This window comes from Lipotes vexillifer, unplaced genomic scaffold, assembly GCF_000442215.2.
Source record: "Lipotes vexillifer unplaced genomic scaffold, Lipotes_vexillifer_v1.1 scaffold989, whole genome shotgun sequence".
Classification (NCBI taxonomy): domain Eukaryota; kingdom Metazoa; phylum Chordata; class Mammalia; order Artiodactyla; family Lipotidae; genus Lipotes; species Lipotes vexillifer.
In genome coordinates this window covers 39,974-64,831 of record NW_006796817.1, presented here as the reverse complement: position 1 = coordinate 64,831, position 24,858 = coordinate 39,974, and the positions used below count along the sequence as shown (strand labels likewise).

The 24,858-nt window shown below is 37.8% G+C and overlaps 1 protein-coding gene across 3 annotated transcripts in view; it reads right to left on the bottom strand.

The window, feature by feature from the left end:
* Window positions 1-24,653, bottom strand: part of SLMAP (sarcolemma associated protein) — an 87,366-nt gene extending 62,713 nt beyond the window's left edge. For all 3 annotated transcript variants that reach the window (XM_007469004.1, XM_007469005.1, XM_007469006.1), the window contains exons 1-4: window positions 24,510-24,653; window positions 7,291-7,363; window positions 3,211-3,247; window positions 1,483-1,545 (exon numbers count right to left, since the gene is read on the bottom strand). In XM_007469004.1, coding sequence (XP_007469066.1) covers window positions 1,483-1,545; window positions 3,211-3,247; window positions 7,291-7,313 — 123 coding nt within the window. In that variant the 5' untranslated portion in view covers window positions 7,314-7,363; window positions 24,510-24,653. The remainder of the gene's footprint in view (window positions 1-1,482; window positions 1,546-3,210; window positions 3,248-7,290; window positions 7,364-24,509) is intronic.
* Between the last annotated feature and the right edge of the window lie 205 nt (window positions 24,654-24,858).

The following is a 24,858-nucleotide window of genomic DNA, read 5'->3' as shown; positions in this document are numbered from 1 at the left end:
GCTATTATTATACACATATCATAGATGAGGAAAATGAGGCATAAACAACTTTCCCAACAGGTCAGAAGTTAAAGCCAAAGATCAAATCCAGGGAATTCTGGCTAGAGTCTACCTACGTTCGTAAATACTCTACTAAACTGCAAGTGTGTAAAACCACTTTTCAATCCACCATTACATTATGCCCAGTGGAAGGTAAGATCTGATTAATGCGTTGATAATTTTCACAGATGTGTACATTCTTAACTGAGGTAGAACTGCTCTTAGTGATTGACCTATAAAAGTATGTAGGGACACAGGATCACTGGTTTGGTCCTATCATTTTAAACAAAAGGCAACTGAAGACCTACATATGTAAACTGACTCACCCAAGGTCACAGAACTCATTGAGTAGGAGCCAAGATAAAAACCTCAATCTCTGAACTCCTGATTCAGAGTTTTCCTTAATCATGCTCCCTCACTAGAATAATAAGAACCATAATCCGGTCTAAATCTACCAAACTCAGAAAAAACAAAAAAGAACGAACAACCACTTGTTTTCTTTTTAGAGATCTGTATGGCTCTTTAAATATGGCATTAACTTCTTCAGGAGCCCATTCTAAGTATCTGCCCTACCAAGAGATCTTTCTACAGATTGAGCAGCACAGAACAGTAGTTAAGAGAGAGACTCTGAGGTCTGACTTGTCTGGGTTCAAATCCCAGCTCAACCACAGAACTTGGTGTGTGATATTGTGCGAACTATTTAAACTTCCGTGTCCCTCAGTTACTCCATCTATAAAAATGGGAATAAAATATGTACCTTACAGGAATTTTGTGAGGATTAAATGAATTAATATAGGTAAAGTGTTAAAGTCTGCTAGAGTCTGGCATATAGTATGTGTTACATAATTATTTGCTATTAATAGTTAATATTTTAACAGTTCATATTATTTGCTATTATAGCTATTAATAACAACCAAAATCTCTCCGGATTTAATTTTATTTAAAAGTCACCTTTGGATAAAGAACAACTGTGGAACTTCCTCATAAGTGAAGAAAAAAACTTCTCTTGTACAGAACCTTATCTTCTCTAGACTTAACAATCAGATTTTTTAAATCCTTTTTTTTTATAAGACCTATTTTTAATTTTTTTTTGTACTTTAAAAAGATATTTCTTTTGTACTTGTGTCCAGCCAGTATTTCTTCTCTTTTTTTTTTTTTTCGGTACGTGGGCCTCTCACTGTTGTGGCCTCTCCCGTTGCGGAGCATAGGCTCCGGACGCGCAGGCTCAGTGGTCACGGCTCACGGGCCCAGCCGCTCCGCGGCACGTGGGATCTTCCCGGACCAGGGCACAAACCCGCGTCTCCTGCATCGGCAGGCGGACTCTCAACCACTGCGCCACCAGGGAAGCCCCAGCCAGTATTTCTTTAGCCTATATTTGTGAACTAGCAAAATCAAATCTAAGTTCTGCTTTTAAAGACTAAGAATTCTCAAGATTTATTTTACCTGAAGATACTGAGAAAGCTGGAATAGTTCCTGAGAGTACATACTTGGAGTGTTAGCAGCAACCTAGAAACAAAATGATACACCATTGACAGTCACACAAAATATTTGCAGAAGACATTAAAGCCAAATCAAGTCCTTGCAAAGCCTATTTACTGAAATATGCAAATAAAAATTATTTTTCAAACGAACAATTTTCTTTAGTTTTCAAAATATTTCTGCTCCATGTCTAGAATTTATAAATGGTATTGTATTATGCTGATCAGTTTGGGATTTACAAGCAGGATGGTGCAACAAGTGCTACCCATGAAAACATTCCTTGATAAACCAAATCACAAACTTACAGCACAAAGGCAATACAGCCTTTTCTTTACCCAGACATAATACCTGCTAAATCAACATATCTACATTTTTCCCCTTTAAAATTCATTGTCAAATAGTTCTTCAATATGTCAACAAGTCACAATTCGTTTAGAAGTAGCCATCTTCAAAATGATATTTGTATGTGGGCACATGGGGAGAAGCAGGACATGAAATACAATACTTTGTCCAATGGCCAGAGGCAATGAAAAAAGGTCTTTTTTTTTTTCCTTTAAACTGTAAGTAGGTTTTAAGAAGAAAAAAAAGGGAAATAATAGTGTTTAAACATTAAAGTCACAGCCAAAATGCTTAGAACTCAAGAGTATTGGAAGAAATAACTTCTATAAAGGGTTTCTACTGGGTGTGGAATATAGAGCCACAGAATTATTTTTTTTAAAAAAAGGCACTAACAGGTTGCTGTATCATTCATTTATCCATATTCTCAACACTACCCAAGCCTTATATGTTAACTTATCAGTGATGTTAACAGCATCATTCCTTATTAAGCTCAGAAAGTCTATTTTTACTAATATGCTAAGTAGAAGACAGAGAGGTGGCATTATTTTTTTAAAAGTTAGTCCTAAATCAGCAAGGCCATTATTTACTTCTGAAATGACTCTTGGTATTGCTGAAGTTGATGTTTAACCACTTTTACTTCTAAAAAAGGAATCTAACAGAGAACTTCAGTTTCAGGTAGGCTTTCATTCTTTATCCAAATGGAAGGAAAAAAAAGTAAAATGTTTTTCCCAATAGTTTAGTTACTTTACTAAGAAAACTCAACATACACTTTAATGCCAAAAGATACAAGAGATCTTTTTTTTTTTTTTTTTGCTACTTAGCAATGATATCTACAGTTTAATACACCATTATTTCTGAACAAAAGAAAAATATTTTCTAACAAGTAATTACTGCAAAGTTTCTGTCCAAATCAAGTTAAAACTGATCTTCAAGAACAATTAAAGAGAAATTTCTGTAAGCCCATATTTCTGTTATTCCATGTGTAGGTATATTTTGAGTAAATTATCTGGGTGCAAAGCTTTAATAAATATTTCTAGACAGAAATGTATTATAGAATAAAAAGTAGTAACTAACACTTCTTACCTTTGGCTAGGCACAGAACAAATGCTTCTAGTCTAGAGTCAGCCACTGACTTGAGATAACAAAGGTTTTGTCCTAAGAAACATCCATCCTAAATTCTCCAGTTTCTGAAGATCAGACTAGAATAACTATACAGCTATATGTATTCTTGTATTTTTGTTACAAAAGGGAAATAAGTTTCTAGGTAAAGCATATTAAAAACGAACAAACAGAAACATTTTCAAAAGCAATACAGCTGAATCAGTTTGGAAAAAATAATCATTAGCAACTTACTTTGTCAACAGGACTTGGTAATGGAGCATGGATGACACTGAAAAGTAAAATTTAGAATTTTTATCTAATTTCCTGACAATAGAGGAAATAGAGTATGACAGTACAAGAATATCTTAAACCCCAAAGTTGACACACTTGTTTTCATATAATTAAAAGAATGTGAATTATTTTTTAATCCTTCATAAACATATAGAATTGTTAGAAAACAAGGTAATAAACATACAAACCTTTTACACATTCATGTATTTCTAAACACAAATTCAAAATCCAAGATGTATTAAATGCCCTTGCCGGATCTACTATTAATGAGGGCTATGGTGAATTCCTTGGTTATAAGAACTTCTAAACAGAAAAGAAGCACTCCTTAAATTATCCATTTAAAATTTTAGAATGTGTAAATTAAGTTCTCTTAAAATTAAATGCTTCTATACGGAAAGCCTTAAAAAGCACAGTTCTATTGTAAAGAAGGCTATAATTTGAAAATACATTCTAGTGGAGAAAAACTTCAGCTAACCAAAACATTAGTACTACTCTTCTCTACCCAGCCACCTCACACACTGAAAGCTTACGTGTAGTTATGAATCTAACTCAGTATATCACTTTAAAACTAAACAGTAACACAGTATTAATTGGTATTAATTGCCTTTGGGGCCTTATAAAGTACATAAGAGGCAGTACAGTGTAGCAGTTAAGCATGCAGGCTCAGAAGCTATACTGACTGGGTCCAAATTTTGGCTCTACTTACCAGGTATATAATCTTGGGCAAGTTATCTAACCACTATAGGTCTCAGTTTCCTCATCCATAAAATGAGGATAATCATAAAACTAACCACATAGGGTTACTGTATTAAATATGTGAGTATAAGTAAAGAGCTTAAAAAAGTACCTAGACATAGTAGCACTTGATCACTACTACCGTTCCCATGAGAACAGAGCCGGTAAGGAAGCCAGGGTTCCTGTCTTACAAGCACTGTAAGATACTGCAATGTGGGTTGGGAGGGTGAGTAGACGGAGCACAGAGCAAGACTGCCACCCATGGCCCCTACCAGTTGCTCCTCACTCCATATCCTAGAGGCCAGTCTGGTAATGGTCTGCTTGATGGTTGATTAGGTAAAGTTCCTAGATTCAACAGGTTAATCACGTGTAAGTTGCTGACAAACTGATCTTGCAGGACTTAAAAATAGGGATGACAATTCTGATTCCATTGTAGTAACTGCAAACATCCTAAGAATATTTCAATTTAATTAGTCACAAATACACTAAGATGCTGAATAAAATGGAATATTAAGTATTAGCCCCCACTTCCCTTCTGAGCTCCCATGATATCCTGTACAGACTCCCACTGAGACCATATAATCCCCTGCTCTACTCCTTTGATTTCACATCTGTGTTCTCAGCACTCTGAACAATTCACCTCTGCATCCCCAGAACCTATACAAGGCCCTAACAAATCTGGTGCCTAATGAAGGTTTAAAAAATTACATACAGCTTTAGTTTTTTTTCCTCTGCCTCATAAAAATGGAATAGACGTTTTAAACATAAGTTTCTTTTTCTTGATTTTATACAAGTAATACATACTGACTAGGGAAAATGTGTGAAGTAAAGCATAAGGAAATAAATAAAAACTACCCAATGCCAGGACCCAGATATAGCCATTTTGGGTATATACCTTTTCTCTGTAGATATGCACATACAGGGAAATGAACTTCAGAAAGTCTAAATAGAAGCAAATGGTATTAATGGAGGTTTTTTGTTTTTTATTTTGGCTGTGCTGGGTCTTCATCACAGTGCCTGGGCTCTTTGTTGCGGCACACGAGTTTCTCTAGTTGCAGCACGTGGGCTTAGCTGCAATATATGGGATCTTAGTTCCCTGACCAGGGATTGAACCTGGGCCCCCTGCACTGGGAGCATGGAATCTTAACCACTGGGCCACCAGGGAAGTCCCAGGAGGTTTTGTTTTTATTTTTTTTAAACCAGTTTTCCTAGTGACCCAAGTACAAAATTTCCCATTCTCATGAAAATCTGGTTGATAAACAAAAGGCTAAAAATCTAGCAAAACATTCCATAATTGATATATATTTGTACTTTACAGAAACTATTGTGGATACAGGTGTATTCTGTTTGAATTATGGAACAAAGTTCATATGCAACAAGGAACTGTATAAGGAAAACTTATTTAGTGTTAGTGTGGTGGAATTATAGGTAATTTTTCTCTGTTTCTTATTATTTGAAAATTATTTGTGCAATAAAAATAAAAATCAAGGAAGAAAAAAGAATCAGCTTTTTGAGAACGGTATACCTACTGAAGACCTTAAAAATATTAAATGGTATGTATACAATGTACCTTGAATTCTAAGCATTCTGGCATACTTAAAAGCATCTTGATTGCTAGAAAATATTAGTTTACAATAAGAGAAACAGTATTCATCGTGTGCTCATTATGCACCAGGTACTACACTAAACTCTTTAAGTGTACAGTCTTGCTTAATCCTCCTCATAAAATTCCTGCTCAATAGGTACTATTATTAACTTGATTTTTCAAATGAGAAAAGGGAGGCCTGATCAAGTCACAGAACAGGTGGAGTTGGGCTTTGAACCAGACTATCTACCTCTAAAGACCGTTCTGATCTTCCTCCAGCTCGAGGACTGCCTGTTCAAAATTCATCCTCTCCAGAAAGTCAACCAGATTACACACAATGAAACTGGCAGCAAAGTTTTAAATGATGCTAACATTTAACCACATAAGAAAAACCAAACAAAGAGAAGGAAAAAGGGACAAAGATGAAAAGCACTGGGGGAACAAGAGGGATAGGAACACAATTCACTGATGTAGACTTTGAAAAAATTCATATGCCCTATCGGATGGAAGCTGAGAACAGACATGATCCTTTATGCAGCTGCTCAAAGCTTCTGAATCCATGAAAGAAAAATCTCATTATCAAATACAAACATCCAGGTCTTTGTTATTAGTTGATTAATAGTTACTCTTATTTTTAAAACCTTAACTCTTGACTAACTCATATTAAAAGCGAAGTCACATTAATGTTCCCAAAGTTAACTATATTTTTAATAATTAAACTATAATTTAGAAGAGGGAACAGATTAATGTTTTAAATTTAAAATGTTTTAAATTTTCTGTTTTATTCAGATATCCTGAAAGGTTTTAAAAAAAAAACAAATTGGGAGCCTCCAACTGAAGCATAATATACAATAATTCTAATGAACGCACTATCATAGTAATGAGAGGATCTCTCCCTGCTTCCTTTCTCCCTCTCTTTCCTACTCACTATACTGCTTCACCTTCAACTTACTGCTGCTCTCAACCTCCCACCCTCAGATATTTGTTTCTGCTTTTGTAGGACAGAAAATATTATACTGGGTGTAGAAACAAGCCTCTACCATATCCAATATTCATATTTATTTATTCAAAATAAAAAATGCTTAAGTTTAAGACTGTTTAGCTCCCTCTAACACTTCATAATAATAATCTGTGAAAAGTACAAGATCGAAATGTATTTATGCTTACATTTTAACGTTTGCATTTTATGAGCAATTTTTCCCTCTCAAGTTTGTCCTCCTCTAAGTGACCTTTCCACTGCTTCATTTAAAAAAAGAAAAAACTACAGAATTGGAAAATCCCTCCAAAAACTCCCACCAATATAGACTACTAACTGTGTCAACATCCTTAAAGTCCTTTAAGATTATGACACTGGCATTAACTTCAGAGGCAACCATAGTTTAAGAAGTCGTATATGAAATGCAGATCAAAATGGATACAATTATCACTCATCAATAACTTACATACTCCAAATATTCTAAAAAACTAATTTTCCAGCAAATATAAGTTATAAAGTTAATTTTGGAAACAAAATAACTGTGCCTCCTTACACATTATTATTTACTAGAATTGTAACTAATGTGAAAAGCAATTATACTGTAGTATATTATATTCCAAAAGTACTACATCAATGTTCTAACATTATTAGAATAATCCTGAAGTATAAACAGTATACTATCATCTAGAATATTATTAACCAATGTAATTAATACAAAAAGTTCATAGCTCTATATTATACTCACTCTGAGCGGAGCCGGGCTTCCATACCATCTGGTAGAAAAAGTTTTATTGTGGAAACAATACACCCATGGGTAACTGGTTAAAACAAACAAATAAGATGGATAAAATAATTGTATAAAAATATAAACCTTCATACCTCTCATGTCTAAACATATATTTTATTCTTAAATATAATAACTTCCAGGAAAGAAAATAATTTTGGTGGTTTAACGACAATATTCATTCCCCTGGAGAAACTCATTCCTATCCATAAAGAATCACAACTGCAAGGCAGAATCACAGATAAAATTGCTTTGAAAAGTGTCCTAACGTCCAATGCTACAGCAACAATGAACCAAAGGTCACTGGAGTATATGGAAATACAATTGAGGGTCGGGGTGGGGGTGAGGGGGAGACGCACTTTCTCCTCTATATGCTAGCATCAAAACCTAAGCACAACTAGTGGGGCTTCCCTGGTGGCGCAGTGGTTGAGAGTCCGCCTGCCGATGCAGGGGACACGGCTTCGTGTCCCGGTCTGGGAAGATCCCACATGCCGCGGAGCGGCTGGGCCCGTGAGCCATGGCCGCTGAGCCTGCGCGTCTGGAGCCCGAGCTCCGCAACGGGAGAGGCCACAGCAGTGAGAGGCCCGCGTACCGCAAAAACAAAACAAAACAAAACCCTAAGCACAACTAGTACCCAGTTTAAAATTTAGCCCTTAGTCCTAAATCTCCTGTCCCCAACCTATAACTCCTATCCATACCTCACAAAACTCTAAAGTTCTGTATAATAACAGCTTGGAATATGCCATTCAATACCCCATTTTATGAGCGAGAAAACCAAGACCTCAGACAAGTGAAATTGCTTCTACAACTCTCTGCTATTAAGTATCAGAGCTGTTGGCTAGAACTCAAGTCTGAAGTTCCCAGTTCAGTATTTAAAATTATGGTTTTGTGGGGCTTCCCTGGTGGCGCAGTGGTTGAGAGTCCACCTGCCAATGCAGGGGACACTGGTTCGTGCCCTGGTCCGGGAGGATCCCACATGCCGCAGAGCGGCTGGGCCCGTGAGCCATGGCCACTGAGCCTGCGCGTCTGGAGCCTGTGCTCCGCAACGGGAAAGGCCACAACAGCGAGAGGCCCGCATACTGCAAAAAAATGAATAAATAAAATAAAATTATGGTTTTTTTGTTTTTTCGGTGGTTGTTTCCTCCTCCACCTCCAAACATCTTTATATAACATTACATCAGTCACTTTGTAGATAGCTTCTTTTTTTCTTTTTTAAAGGCTTTTTTAAAATTTATTTATTTACTTTTGGCTGCATTGGGTCTTCATTGCCGCACACGGGCTTTCTCTGGTTGCAGCGAGCAGGGGCTACTCTTGGTTGCAGTGCATGGGCTTCTCACTGTGGTGGCTTCTCTTATTGCAGAGCACGGGCTCTAGGCTCACGGGCTTCAGTAGTTGCAACATACAGGCTCAGTAGCTGTGGCTTGCGGGCTCTAGAGCGCAGGCTCAGTAGTTGTGGCGCACGGGCTTAGTTGCTCCGCAGTATGTGGCATCTCCCCGGACCAGGGTTCGAACCCGTGTCCCCTGCATTGGCAGGCGGATTCTTAACCACTGTGCCACCAGGGAAGTCCTGAAGACAGCTTCTTACCATTGCTTCTTACTTCCTCCTTCTTCTGAAGATTTCAAGAGACAAAACCTCTCAAAAGCAGTACTTGTACAGAGCTTCTCTTTCTTTTACAGAAAAAAATTATTTTCATAGTTTAAAAGTTGATGGTTTGGGGGACTTCCCTGGTGGTGCAGTGGTTAAGAATCTGCCTGCCAATGCAGGGGACACGGGTTCGAGCTCTGGTCCGGGGAGATACCACATGCCGCGGACCAGCTAAGCCCGTGCACCACAACTACTAAGCCTGCGCTCTAGAGCCCACATGCCACAACTACTGAAGCCCACGGGCCCAGAGCCCGTGCTCCACAAGAGAAGCCACGGCAATGAGAAACCCGAGCACCACAACGAAGAGTAGCCCCCGCTCGCCGCAACTAGAGAAGTCTCGTGTGCAGCAACGAAGACCCAACGCAGCCAAAGATAAATAAATACATAAATAAATTTATTTTTTTAAAAAAGTTGATTTTATTTCTCTATTCTTCAGATATTATGTCCTTCAGGGTTGAAAGAGTTAATTAACTTAGTTTAACAAACTCTAATTAAAAGCTAATGTAGGGTGATGAAACTCTCTGCCTAACACAGCAATTATCGCCACGAATCACTGACCTTCATTTCAGGTGTCACCCTCCCATCTTTCTACCATAGATATGCTATACAAAACCAAGCTACCTGCATCTCCAAATTTCTTACTTTTCATAACTCCATGCCTTTTACACAAGCTGTGTTCTCTGTCAGTGATGTCCTTTATCCCCTTGCCTGCATAACCAAAGGCTATTTATCCTCCAGGGTCAGACTTTTTACTTCCTTCACTAAACTTCAATATCTGAGCTAGGTGTCCCCAGAACCTATGTCTACTTATAACACTAAACACACTGCACTGTGAATATTTACCATTTCCACAACCACTGTCTGACCAATTAGAGTCAACTCTTTGGGGGTAGCAATGACTGTTGCTTCTCACTTTTTAAACCTGGTAATTAGCAGAGTTATCTGGCACAAAGAGGGTATTTAATAAATGCTCAAAGAATGTCAAAGAACATGTCTGGTTAATATTTTACAGTTTCCATTACTCGGGGGAGAAGGTATCTCTTACTACGAGGACAGTAGTGTTCATCTCTACTTGCAAGAAGCACCTAACTGCCTCCTTTCCCTGGCAGAAGATAGGGAAGGGATGGATTTATCCCAGCTTGATGGCTCCCCCAGAGATTTACTATAAACAGGCTACAATAAATAGAGGATTACAAAACAAGAAGACCCAGCAATACTGATAATTTACCAATATATTTAAACTGATAATAAAATTGTTTTTTTAAAAAAGGTACAGTGAATTACAGAATAAAACTGTAGTGCCAGAGCTGGCAGCCTATGACATGTTACGTAAGGATTTCTTCTGCTCACATATATCATGCTGAAGCCCAGCAACTGGACCAATGTACAGATTTGTGAGATGAACCAAGGGCTAATACTACCTGGGCAGTTCGAGGTTGCTGTACTATTGAAAGCAGTTAAAGATCATGTCTGACTAAGCTGACAATCTAGTCTAGTCAAACCTGCCTTTGGAAAGGTTCTTGTGACAACTACATAAACAGATGCATAGAAATGTTAGTAATCTTTTCAATTTGCAAAAGGCAAGTATTTAAAGCAACCTGACAAAAATGTTTCGTTCTAATACTTTTATTAATGACGCTACCTAGCAGCATTTCCTAAAATGGAGTGCTAGCAGGTATTAACAAAGAATGATTTTGGGGTCAGAAGGTTTGGAAAATACTTGGTTAAAAGACATTTAAAGAGTTTTTATTTTTTTAAACCACAGGCTTTTTCAGAGCTTAATGGGCTTTTTGTCCATAATGAGGCTTTAAAGGTTAGATGTGTTTTCCAAACTTATTTGACCATTGAGAATCCCCGCTCCCCTTTTTAGGAACACTGGAACTGGCACTATGGTATAACATATACGGTATACATGGTATTATGAAGAAACTACTTTGGAAAATACTGCTCTAAAGGTTTTTTTTGTTTTTTTTTTTTGCGGTACACGGGCCTCTCACTGCTGTGGCCTCTCCCGTTGTGGAGCACAAGCTCCGGACACGCAGGCTCAGCGGCCATGGCTCACGGGCCCAGCCACTCCGCGGCATGTGGGACCCTTCCGGACCGGGGCACGAACCCGTGTCCCCCGCATCAGCAGGCAGACTCCCAACCACTGTGCCACCAGGGAAGCCCCTAAAGCAGTTTTTTTCCTTAAAGCATTTTAGAAGCACTTTTAAAACAAACTTTGCTCTTGAAATTCATCCAGAAACATTATTACTGTCACACTGCCAAGATTCAAAAACAAATTAATTGTAAAACAATTTTAAAGTTTTTTGGGCGGGGTAAGGAGGCTGTAGGAACACTGCCACGTTAAATGTACACATGTATTGTAAGCTAAATGCAAATTTCAGAAACGTTAAAACATGAAAAACATGTGTCGAGGGAAAACAAGGTATCTGCAGAGAAAAATCTGCAATTACCTGCTGTATTTACGGCACTTTATTAAAAATCAGAATTAAGACTATACAACCTGACTGCCATTTAAATGAGTTCTTTCTCTATTATCTTATACAGATTATTTATTTTGCTTTTGAGTTAATATATTCACTTTATGATATACAGTCAGCCTTTTCTATTACCTCTTTACACATACACCACTTAAAGAACCAATGTTCACTGTGATAAGTTTTAAAACTGTTTAAGACCCTGGATTGGGAGACTGAAACTACTAGTATGTTGGAGTCTGGTTCTGTCTCCTTCCCTGCATTGAGTAGGAAGGTCAATACTACAATCTACTTGAGTAGGTTGAAGGGTCTCTTGAGATGACCAGCAGTAACGGGAAGTAAAACTCCAGAAATATTAAAAAAAAAAAAAAAAAAAAGACCCAAATGAGAGGTTTTAACATTTCCAGGATGGGAAATTATTCATATGATTGCCTTTTAAAAAAATAATTAATTAATTTATTTTTGGCTGCTTTCTGTCTCCGTTGCTGTGCGCGGTCTTTTTCTAGCTGCGGAGAGCAGGGGCTACTCTTCGTTGCAGTGCGTGAGCTTCTCGTTGCGGTAGCTTCTCTTGTTGCGGAGCACTGGCTCTAGGCGCATGGGCTTCAGAAGCTGTGGCTCGCGGGCTCTAGAGCGCAGGCTCGGTAGTTGCAGTACACGGGCTTAGGTGCTCCGAGGCATGTGGGATCTTCCCAGACTGGGGCTCAAGTGCTTGTCTCCTGCATTGGCAGGTGGATTCTTAACCACTTTGCCACCAGGGAAGTCCCTCTAATTGCCTTTTGACTGCAATCTAAGATGAAAGTTACCAAACCTTCATTCTGGTATTTTTTGCTACATAAAGCTTCTGATTCTAAGACTGTTTTTTTTGTTTTTTTTTTTAAGGTTAGAAAAGAGACAGGGCAAGTTAGCTGGATAGACAAGTACTCTTCAAATTAAGAAAAAAAATTTTTTCAACTTGAAGTATAGTCGATTTACAATGTTCTGTTAGTTTCTGGTATACAGCAAAGTGATTCAGTTATACAAATACATACATATTCTTTTTCATATTCTTTTCCATTATGATTTATTTTAGGATATTGAATATAGTTCCCTGTGCTATACAGTAGGACTTTATTGTCCATTTTATATATAGTAGTCTGTACCTACTAATCCCAAACTCCTAATTTATCCGTCCCCCAACCCCTTTCCCCTTTGGTAACCATAAGTCTTTTTTCTATGTCTGTAAGTCTGTTTCTGTTTTGTAAATAAATTCATTTGTGTCATATTTTAGATTCCCACATACAAGTGATATCATATGATATTTGTCTTTCTCTATCTGACTAACTTCACTTAGTATGATAATCTCTAGTCCATCCATGTTACTGCAAATGGCATGGTTTCATTCTTTTTTTATGGCTGAGTAGTATTCCATTGTGTATATATACTACACCTTCTTTATCCATTCATCTATCGATGGACATTTATGTTGCTTCCATGTCTTGGCTACTGTAAACAGTGCTACAATAAACACTGGGGTGCATGTATCTTTTCAAATTATGGGTTTTCTGGAGTCTTCTCCAGATACATGCCCAGGAGTGGGATTGCTAGATCCATACGGCAACTCTTTTTTTAAGGAACCTCCATACTGTTTTTCCATAGTAGCTGCACCAATTTATATTCCCAACAACAGTGTAGGAGGGTTCCCTTTTCTCCATACCCTCTCCAGCATTTGTTACATGTAGGCTTTTTAATGATGGCCATTCTGACCAGTGTGAGGTGGTACCTCACTGTTGGTTTTGATTTGCATTTCTCTAATAATTTGCAATGCTGAGCAGCTTTTCATGTGCCCCTTGGCCATCTGTATGTGTTCTTTGAAGAAATGTGTATTTAGGTCTTCTACCCATTTTTTGATTGGGTTGTTTTTTTGTTATTGAGTTTTATGAACTGTTTGTATATTTTGGAAATTAAGCCCTTGTCGGTGGCATCGTTTGTAAATATTTTCTCCCAGTCTGTAGGCGGTCTCTTCATTTTCTTTATGGTTTCCTTTGCTGTGCAAAAGCTTATAAGTTTGATTAGGTCCCATTTGTTTATTTTTGCTTTTGCTATTGCCTTAGGATACTGACCTAAGAAAACGATGGTACGATTTATGTCAGAGAATGTTTTGCCTATGTTCTCTTCTAGGAGTTTTATGGTGTCACGTCTTATATTTAAGTCTTCAAGCCATTTTGAGTTTATTTTTGTGTATGGTGTGAGGGTGTGTTCTAACTTCATTATTTACATGTGGCTGTCCAGCTTTCCCAATACCACTTGCTGAAGAGACTTAGAAAAACTTTTTTGAATTGATATTCTATCATCCTGTCTTCATTTGTGAGCTGGAGTTCAGTGATTAAAAGAAACATTCTCTTCAACTACTTGTTTATCTCAGGTATAATTCCTACAGGAAAGGTAACACAAATGCTTTATTTTTCTGTTTTCAGAATGAGAAATGGGTTTCCTAAGTTCTTCCAGAGGTGATCAAATCTTTTTTTCTTTTTTAGTATCATTGTAACTTTATGGATTTAAACATATTTGATATATTTCAATCCACTGCTCTTATTATTGCTTGATGCTCAAATTGTCTAATCTTTAATCAGTCAAAATTCCATGTTAATTCCTGAGTTCTTCTAACAGAACCTCAGCAGTCTTAGATAACTCCATTGCTTCCTGATATAACAAAAATCTTATAAATTCAATTTATACATTTCCTGCCCTAGATTCAGAGTCAGCCATTTCCCAGAGAAGTCCTGTTTCGACCTATTTATTTGATGGGAGGAATCCTTTCTCTAGGTATGTGGATTAATTTGCTACTTTATTTCTCTTGGAGTGATATTGCTTGTTGGTTTATCTTTTGACTTGGTTGGTTCTTTGGCTTTACCTGTTGGCTCAATATTCACTGAAAACATGCTGGCTACAAAGGAGCATGCTGGGAATGACAGGAAAAACCAAGAGGACTACAACCACATCCTTGTCCTTGAGATTTCAATTCAGTTTGTAGACAGAACTAGAAATATCTAACATAACAACAAAGGGGGGAAAATGCTATAAAGCGCTGTGGGAATTTGAAATGGACAAGGGCAGGGACATTTATGAAGAGGGTAAAGAAAAAAAAAGAATAGGATTTCAAAAGCTATAAATGGAAGGAAAGGCAGAGAGAGTGGCATGAGCAAAGAAAAAGAAAACGAGAAGGATGTGAGAGAGTTGCACATCTAATGAGGGCAGCTGGAGGAGCTGGAGGGAGGAGGTAAAGAATATATTTCAAGGCCCTTTAGGTGCCAGTAGTTAACATGTATAAGTGCTAAGCACGCTATACGTTAACTACTTATGACAAACCATGTAAATAGTTATTTTTATGTTCTATTTTTACAGATGAGGCAACTAAAGTCAAAGAAGCTAAATTTGCTTGAGATCCCATTTTGGCAAGTGGCAGCGCTAGTATTCAAAAAGAGTTTCTTCTCCCTCTTGCCTCTAAATAATGTTGTTTAACATATATTAAGGGAAGTAATGGGAAATAAAATCAAAAGGTTGAATTGAGTCCACATTTTTGAGGGTCTCAAGTGTACAGATAAGCATTTCAGACTTTATTCTACAGTATGACACAGCTACTTAAGGCTTCTAAAAGCAGGAGAATGACATGAATAAAGCTGTAACTGAAGAATATTCTGGAGGCAGTGGGTTGGCAAAATATGGTGGCCAGAAGTGGAGAGCTACTGTAATATTCTAGGTTGGCATCTGGAAAAACAAGTAGAAGCAGGGAAGGGAGGCAAACGGTGTAGGTGACAACTGCTAAAGGTAAAGAAGAGACAGGATTCAGAAAAGATACCAATATTCTGAGCTAGAGTGTTTACAGAATGATGGAGCAATAAATGAAATTGGTAAGTTAGTGGATTGCTCTAGTTTGAAGGTGGGAATTAGGCTTTGTACAGAGTAACTATAAGGTGAAAGCAGGACATTCAAGAGGAAACAACCAAGTAAGCAGCTGGAAATACAGGTACAGAGCCAGGAAGTATGGATTCACAGCAGACAACATGAGAAGGGAAATTTGGGACTTGAGGATAAGGGAAAACACATAAAACAGTTTCCAGCAACTTAACAGAGCAGAGTTCTTAAACCTAGTTGTCCAAAAGAACAACCCAATGCTTTTCAAAAATAGGTATGCCTAATAGAGGGAACCTACGTCAACATAATAAAGGCCATATATGAAAAACCCACAGCCAACATCATCCTCAATGGTGAAAAACTGAAACCATTTCCTCAAAGAACAGGAACAAGATAAGGCTGCCCACTCTCACCACTATTATTCAACATAGTTTTGGAAGTTTTAGCCACAGCAATCAGAGAAGAAAAAGAAATAAAAGGAATCCAAATCGGAAAAGAAGAAGTAAAAGTGTCACTGTTTACAGATGACATGATACTATACATAGAGAATCCTAAAGATGCTACCAGAAAACTACTAGGGCTAATCAATGAATCTGGTAAAGTTGCAGGATACAAAATTAATGCACAGAAATCTCTTGCATTCCTATACACGAACGACAAAAAATCTGAAAGAGAAATTAAAGAAACACTCCCATTTACCACTGCAACAAAGAGAATAAAATACCTAGGAATAAGCCTACCTAAGGAGACAAAAGACCTGTATGCAGAAAACTATAAGACACTGATGAAAGAAATTAAAGATGATACAAACAGATGGAGAGATATACCATGTTCTTGGATTAGAAGAATCAACATTGTGAAAATGATTATACTACCCAAAGCAATCTACAGATTCAGTATAATCCCTACCAAACTACCAATGGCATTTTTCACAGAACTAGAACAGGGCTTCCCTGGTGGCGCAGTGGTTAAAAATCCACCTGTCAGTGCAGGGGACACGGGTTTGAGCCCTGGTCCGGGAAGATCCCTACATGCCACGGAACAACTGAGCCCATGCGCCACAACTACTGAGCCTGCACTCTAGATCCCACAAGCCACAACTAGTGAGTCCTGATGTCACAATTACTGTAGCCCGCACACCTAGAGCCCATGCTCTGCAACAAGAGAAGACACCTCAATGAGAAGCCCGCGCACCACAACAGTAGCCCCCGCTCACCACAACTAGAGAAAGTCCACGTGCAGCAACAAAGACCCAATGCAGCTAAAATTAAATAAATAAATAAATTTGCATATTAAAAAAAATAAAATAAAAACAAAAATAAACACACGGGGCCTAATGAAACTTCAAAGCTTTTGCACAGCAAAGGAACCCATAAACAAGATGAAAAGACAAGCCTCAGAATGGGAGAAAATATTTGCAAACTGACAAAGATTAACCTCCAAAATCAACAAGCAGCTCATGCAGCTCAATATCAAAAAAAAACAAACAACCCAACCCAAAAATGGGCAGAAGACCTAAATAGACATTTCTCCAAAGAAGATACAGATTGCCAACAAACACATGAGAGGATGCTCAACATCAATAGTCATTAGAGAAATGCAAATCAAAACTACAGTGAGTTACCACCTCACACTGGTCAGAATGGCCATCATCAAAAAATCAACAAACAATAAATGCTGGAGAGGGTGTGGAGAAAAGGGAACCCTCTTGCACTGTTGATGGGAATGTAAATTGATACAGTCACTATGGAGAACAGTATGGAGGTTCCTTAAAAAACTAAAAATAGAACTACCACATGACCCAGCAATCCCACTACTGGGCATATACCCAGAGAAAACCATAATTCAAAGAGTCAGGTACCACAATGTTCACTGCAGCACTATTTACAATAGCCGGGACATGGAAGCAACCTAAGTGTCCATCGATAGATAAATGGGTAAAGAAGATGTGGCACATATATACAATGGAATATTACTCAGCCATAAAAAGAAACGAAACTGAGTTATTTGTAGTGGGGTAGATGGACCTAGAGTCTGTCATACAGAGTGAAGGAAGTCAGAAAGAGAAAAACAAATACCATATGCTAACACATATATATGGAATCTAAAAAAAAAAGGTTCTGATGAACCTAGGGGCAGGACAGAAATAAAGGTGCAGACGTAGAGAATGGACTTGAGGACGTGGGGAGGGGGAAGGGCAAGCTGGGACGAAGTGAGAGAGTAGCACTGACATATATACACTACCAAATGTAAAACAGATGGCTAGTGGGAAGCAGGCACATAGCACAGGGAGATCAGCGCGGTGCTTTGTGACCACCTAGAGGGGTGGGATAGGGAGGGTGGGAGGGAGACACAAGAAGGAGGGGATACGGGGATATATGTATACATATAGCTGATTCACGTTGTTATACAGCAGAAACTACCACAACATTGTGAAGCAATTATACTCCAATAAAGATGTAAATAAATAAATAAATACATACATACAAAGGGAAACAAACAACAAGAAAAAAATAGGTAAGCCTAGGTCCCACACCTAACAAGTCTCCTTCTTAGGGCTGAAGGGTGAGATCCACACATGTGTAGCTTTACAAAGCTCTGCAGGTTAATTCTGGTGCATATCCTGGGTTGAGAAGCCATCTTTTATTTTATATATATATATATATATATATATATATATTTATTTATTTATTTATTTATTTATTTATTTTTGGCTGTGTTGCGTCTTCGTTTCTGTGCGAGGGCCTTCTCCAGTTGCAGCAAGCGGGGACCACTCTTCATCGCGGTGCGTGGGCCTCTCACTATCGCAGCCTCTCTTGTTGCGGAGCACAGGCTCCAGACGCGCAGGCTCAGTAGTTGTGGCTCACGGGCCTAGTTGCTCCGCGGCATGTGGGATCTTCCCAGACCAGGGCTCAAACCCATGTCCCCTGCATTGACAGGCAGATTCTCAACCACTGCGCCACCAGGGAAGCCCAAGAAGCCATCTTTTAAATGAACAAAAGATGACTTCCATGCCATCAGACGGATTCTCTCAGTCAATCTGGCAAATCTGCCACATTCTGTGTTGAATCAGCGTTGTGATTTCGCTAGTAGCAGGAAAGTGGAAGTATGTAAAGCTTATGGTGACAGTTTCCAAGAGCTAGAAATAAGCAAAACAGCATGGCCAAAAATCACGGAGTAGTCAAGGAGTTGGTGAGAGTACCTCTGAAATGCCAATGATGGGTTCCAAAGGACAGATGGGTAAAGAAGCCTGGGGCTGAAGCTACTGAGAAAGATGGGCAAACTTGATGGCAAAAAAAGATGGTGCAAATGATTGGCAAGGGTTTCAGTAATAATTAAAGCACCTGACCCTGAGCTAAGCACTTTATGCTCACTCTTTCAGTGTTCACATTGAACACTGTGCCACAACGTGAACACTCAATATTATACCACAAACCTTGAGATAGTTAGTAGTATCATGAGTCTCATTTTACAAGATGAGGAAATTAAAGCTGAGACAGGTTAAGGAGAGGTAACTGAGTCACAGCAGAATAAAAAGGGCAGTGGGTAACAAGAAGGTTACCAATACCCAATCCTCATATAAGCCTCCAGATTAGGAGGAAGGTTGTCAAAATCTTAGTTGAGATGAGATGGTAGAAAGAACTTTTGTAAAACGGCAGATAAAGATTTATGAGACGTTTGAAAATTTATTCAACCAATATGTGCCAGGTTAAGTGTGGAGAGTCTACAAAGAAGACAGACACACTGCCTGTTCTTGAACAGCTTACAGGTTAGTGAGGGAGGCAACCATACAAAGAGGACGAGTACAGTGTGCAACAGGGACATGGAAGGGCATTTTGTTCAGCCTAGAAAGGTTTCCAGGTGAAGCAAAGATCATGTGCAAGGGCTTGAAGGCCAGAAGGGGCAAGACCTACTGCGGGGAGTAAAAGCAATTCAGTGCAGTTGTAGCACAAAGCAAAAGGAAGATACCATTTGCCTTACTCGTAACAGGCCCTTTGTTCATAGAGGCTTAACCTAGGAACAGAGTGGGTAAAGTGGGACCTGGACTGATCAACTAATTGGGGTTATATGTGAAGTTTATAGAACTAAATGGTCCCAAGATTTGCAACAGAAGGTTACTGTAATGTATGAGCCAGAAAACTCATGCCATCTGAGCAGTTTGTGCGTTTGTGAAGAGGAGTGGCCAGCAATCAGGTTGTTAAAGCTCCCATTCCAGGATGATCTGATAGGTTGGCTTTCTCTCTTTCTCCCTTCCTTTTTCTTTTTCTTTAAAAATCTATTAGAGGGCTTCCCTGGTGGCGCAGTGGTGGAGAGTCCACCTGCCAATGCAGGGGACATGGGTTCATGTCCCGGTCCGGGAAGATCCCACATGCCGTGGAGCGGCTGGGCCCGTGAGCCATGGCCGCTGAGCCTGCGCATCCGGAGTCTGTGCTCCGCAACGGGAGAGGTCACAGCAGTGAGAGGCCCGCATACCAAAAAAAAAAAAAAAAAAAAAAAATCTATTAGAAAGTCATCCTATTTGTTTGCAATAACATTTCATATCTATAGGGCAGGGTATTACTAAAGTGCTGACCAATGAGTCTTTTCCCTGAAGCCACACTGTGTGGAAAGCCAAACATCAAAATCAGCTTGTTTTGGAGAGCGTGGAAAAGAAGACACACTAATATGAACTGATATGTTCAATGATCTCAGACTCATCATATTTTTAACAAAAATCCTGATTTATATATACATACACACAAATATAAAAATACTTTTATATATTATATATATATATATTTTTTTAATTTCCTTTTACACATACATTATTTTATACAAATACATAAATGTCATATATCCTAGAGGGGTTTTATTTCAGTTTTGCTCGTCTTGCCCTTTTTAATTTGGCTCCCACTTCTCCTTTATTCCTCCTCTCCAATCAAACTCCAGGAAGACTCACATTAATGACTAGTATGTATGCATTCTTCCATGTTTTCCAATGTTCATAAAATCATACACAAACACATGCATATAAATGTACATTTATAGAGATTGATGATACTTTTTAAAAATAATGAAATTACTAAAGTAATCCTTTCCTCACTCAACAATATATCTTATAGAAATCCCTGCAATTCATATAATACTAATGTATCCTTTTTAATACCTGCATGAAGGGAAATATAAAAATTATCCTTCCATTGTTTTTTGTACTATGCACACTGATGCAAAAAAATCCTTTCACAGATCCCCACAAACTAGTTTTTATCATTTCAAGTATCTAATTTGATATCCTTGTTATAAATGTATTCAAAAGCACTATAGAGCATCTGTCTCCTAGAGTAATGGAAATATAAACAAAAATAAACAAATGGGGCCTAATTAAATTTATACGCTTTTGCACAGCAAAGGAAACCATAAACAAAATGAAAAGACAACCTACAGACTGGGAGAAAATATTTGCTAATGATGCTACCAACAAGGGCTTAATTTCCAAAATATACAAACAGCTCATACAATTCAATAACAGAAAATAAACAACCCAATCAAAAAAATGGGCCCAAGACCTAAAAAGACATTTCTCCAAAGAAGACATACAGATGGCCAATAGTCACATGAAAAGATCTCAACATCACTGATTATTAGAGAAGTGCAAATCAAAACTACAATGAGATACCACCTCCCGTGGGTCAGAATGGTCATCATTATAAAGTCTACAAATAATAATTGGTGGAGAGGGTGTGGAGAAAAGGGAGCCCTCCTATACTGTTGATGGGAATGTAAACTGGTGCAGCTACTATGGAGAACAGTATGGAGGTTCCTTAAAAAACTAAAAATGGAGTTACCATATGACCCTGCAATCCCACTCCTGAGCATCTATCCAGAGAAAACCATAATTCAAAAAGATACATGCACCCCAATGTTCACAGAAGCACTATGTACAACAGCCAACACATGGAAGCAACCTAAATGTCCACAGACAGATAGACATAGACAGATGAATGGATAAAGAAGATGTGGTTTCTATAGACAATGGAATACTACTCAGCCATAAAAAAGAATGAAATCATGCTATTTGCAGCAACATGGATGGACCTAGAGATTATACTAAGTGAAGCGTCAGACAGAGAAAGACAAATATCATATGATATCACTTATATGTGGAATCTTAAAAAATGATGTAAATGAACTTATTTACAAAACAAAAATAGACTCACAGACATAGTTTCATTTCTGAATTTATTAATACCCTAATCAGGATTTTTTATCTATTGTCACAAATGAAATTAGTTACAATTTTCTTCTTTGTACTTTATCTGTATCAGAATTTGGCACTAATGACAGGCTGCTGGCTTCTTCAAAGGATTTTGAGAGCTTCCCACCTTCACCTATGTTGGAGTATTTAAACAACATTGGATTTATCTGTTCTTTAGTAAGACCAAATTCGGCTGTGAATGCCCATTTCTGGTCAATCTTTAATAACTTTTTTTAGTCTCTTTTAAAGAAATCAACTTAAAAGTTTCCTACATAGTGGGATAATTTTGCCAGGAAAACATTAATTTACTCTAGTTTTCTTTTTTTTTTCTTTGCCATAGTTTGGCATGTAACAGTCTCTAATAATTCTTTTGGTATATCCCATATCTGTGTTTATATCTCCTTTCTCATTCCTTATATATTTTTTAACCTAATAAAGGAATCAAGGCTTATTAATTACCTATTTTATTTTACTGTTTTGTTTTAAAGATCCAGCCTTTGGGTTTGTTTAATCCCTTTCAGAGTTTTTTGTTCACTTCATTAATTTTTGCTTTTTTATTTCTTCTTCCCAACTTCTTTTTCCTGTTGTTCTTTTTCTAATTTCTTCTGAGTGCCAAGTTCCTTCATTGTTTGTCTTTCTTCTTAATACGGAAAATATTTAAGATTATAAATTTTTATCTGAGTAAAGGATTTATTGTATTTTGGTATGAAAGTCTCCTTTCCTTTCCACATAGTTTGAAATTCCCTTTTTGATGTGTTCTTTGATCCAGGGGTTATCCAGTAGTGTTGTACAATTTCAGTAGCATTTTCCAAGTGATATAAAGCTTATCATAATATTGTTTAGCATGAAGCATCTTTTTTTTATTGTTTGAAGCATATGCTTAAACAGTAATACTCAACTCGTGACACAGCTGTATCCCAAGAGGCCATGCATAATATAAGTCAACTTTTTGAAGGCAATAAATACCAAAAGAAACAACATTTTAAATGATGAAGAAATTTGTCTTTACTTTCCTTAAAGTTGGCATAAAAGATAAATTTTCAAAGAAGCCTGCAAGAATCTATGTTGTCAAAATAATATTGTACTAATAGTAACCCTGAATCTCAGAGTTGTCCTCTTAGCTTTCTACAGCATTTTCTAAAGTGGCCCCCACAGCTAGATGGGGAAGAAGAGAGGGAAGGAGTGTGGAACTTACCTACATCTTATAACAGTCACCCCCTTGGAGATCTGCATATATATTAGCATGTTATAAGGTCAGAGAAGTCCTGACTATCTTTGGTTAACTAAGCATTCCTAAATGTATTTGATTACTTCATTCTTCTATCAATTAACACCTTTTAATTCTCTTTGAGAAATGCAAGCCAAGAAAATAGATATTCCTTGGAGAGAAAGACAGTGTAATCAAATTCTGTCTTCTCTGTGGGCTCCTCACAGCTGGGGTTCTGTAAATGTTTGCTGAATGACTTGCTAGCAGAGGAGGTGTGATGTGGCAACAGCAGATATCAGAGTGTCCACTGCAGCTGTTCTCAGTATGTTTATACATAAGTTGGGTTCTCTTAGTAAGGAGCACTCAATATTTTGCATCAAAATACAAACGTTCCCTTCTATTTTAAATTGTAAATGAAAATTCCTAAGACATTGGCCCTACACACATCCAAATTTCAAAACCTAACACCTTAAAAAAACAAACAAGCAAACAAACAAAAAACCTAACACTCTGAGGAGGCCAACAAAACCCAGCAAAAATAATACTGCAGTTGCAGTATGTAAACGTATATGCACGTGTACACACACACACTATAATCACCAGCACCCCCTGGATTCCCATATCTACTGTGCAAAATGCCAGAGTCTAATGACTCAGGGTATTATCAGATCAGTGTGCTCAGAGAAACAAAAGGAGAAACTTGCCAATCAGTTCCACTGTCTATACCAAACTGCGACAGTGGGACTGCATACTTTTGGTTCCTATTTATTTAGTTTTATGATTCAGCCATATAATTTCTTGGTCATAAAGTAAACAGTGAACTAGGTAGGGCCAAAAAGCCTCAGAATTGTAAAATTAGTCTAAATTTATTTAGCTAGAGAAATCCTAGTTTCAAAAACTTGAGACATGAAATTTTATATTCGTGGTAGCTGCCTACAGAATTCTGATTTTGTTTGGGGCAACAATGAAGACACAACCAAAAGGGATAAATCATAATTGATCTATGCCAGTCACGGATCTCCTGCTTCCCTTTGCCAAGTAACTTCCTTCCCAGGCTCCTTTGTAGCTACAGTTAAAGGTATGTATGTGACCTACCCATGCAGCCAGTGAGACAAAAGAATTTGCTGGAAGGAGTCTATGAAAGATTGTTCTTTCAAACATGAAAAGGGAGCCACACAAAAAGGCATTTTGCCCCCACCTTATCTTTTTTGCCTAGCACACTGGTGTAAGGACAATAAAGCCTGGGGCTGCAGCCATCACCCTTAGACCATGAGGCAACAAGCAAAAGCATAAAAAACCAACATGTAAGGGATAACAGAATGGGAGGACAGTAAGACCCTCTGGATTCCTGATAACATCACTGAGCCAAGTGAACAGTCTGGACCTACCTACCTCCAGGCTTGTCGTTAATAAGTTAACAAGAAATATCCTTATGGTTTAAGCTCCTATTGGTTGAGTACAGCATCACCACAGCCAACTGTTTTCTAATGGACACAGCAGTGCCCTGTGTTTTCATACTGTGATAAAGATTATAAATTATTTAACATTTTAGAATTTAAAATTTTAGAAAAACAATAGGGAAAGTGAGAGACTCAACTTTTCACTGCATAAAATGTACTTAAATTGCTTTTGCAAGCATGAAATGTTTTGTAACATTAAACAATAGAATAAAAAATTAAACAAACAAGACAAATAATAGGAAAAATCGATCCATACCCGTACCTTTCCGTGTGTTCTCCGTCACATCTACCCCAAACTGGATAATGTCACCGGAAAGAATTTCACATGGTGGACTTTCTTCAGAGCCTCGACTCAATCTCTGACTATTTATAAAGGTACCATTACTACTTTTAGTGTCTTGGAGATAAAACTGCAAAAATAAAATTTAAAAAAAGAGCCAAAGATTAGTAGCAATAATTCCAAACCTACTTTTAAAAAATAGTATCAATACTTCCAACTTTGCAAACTACTGCAGGTAGATTTTTTTCCCCTATCAATTCAAACCACTTATTTCAGCTAAGATTCTCCTTCATTACATATGAAATTAGAACCCTGAAACTGGGTGATTTAA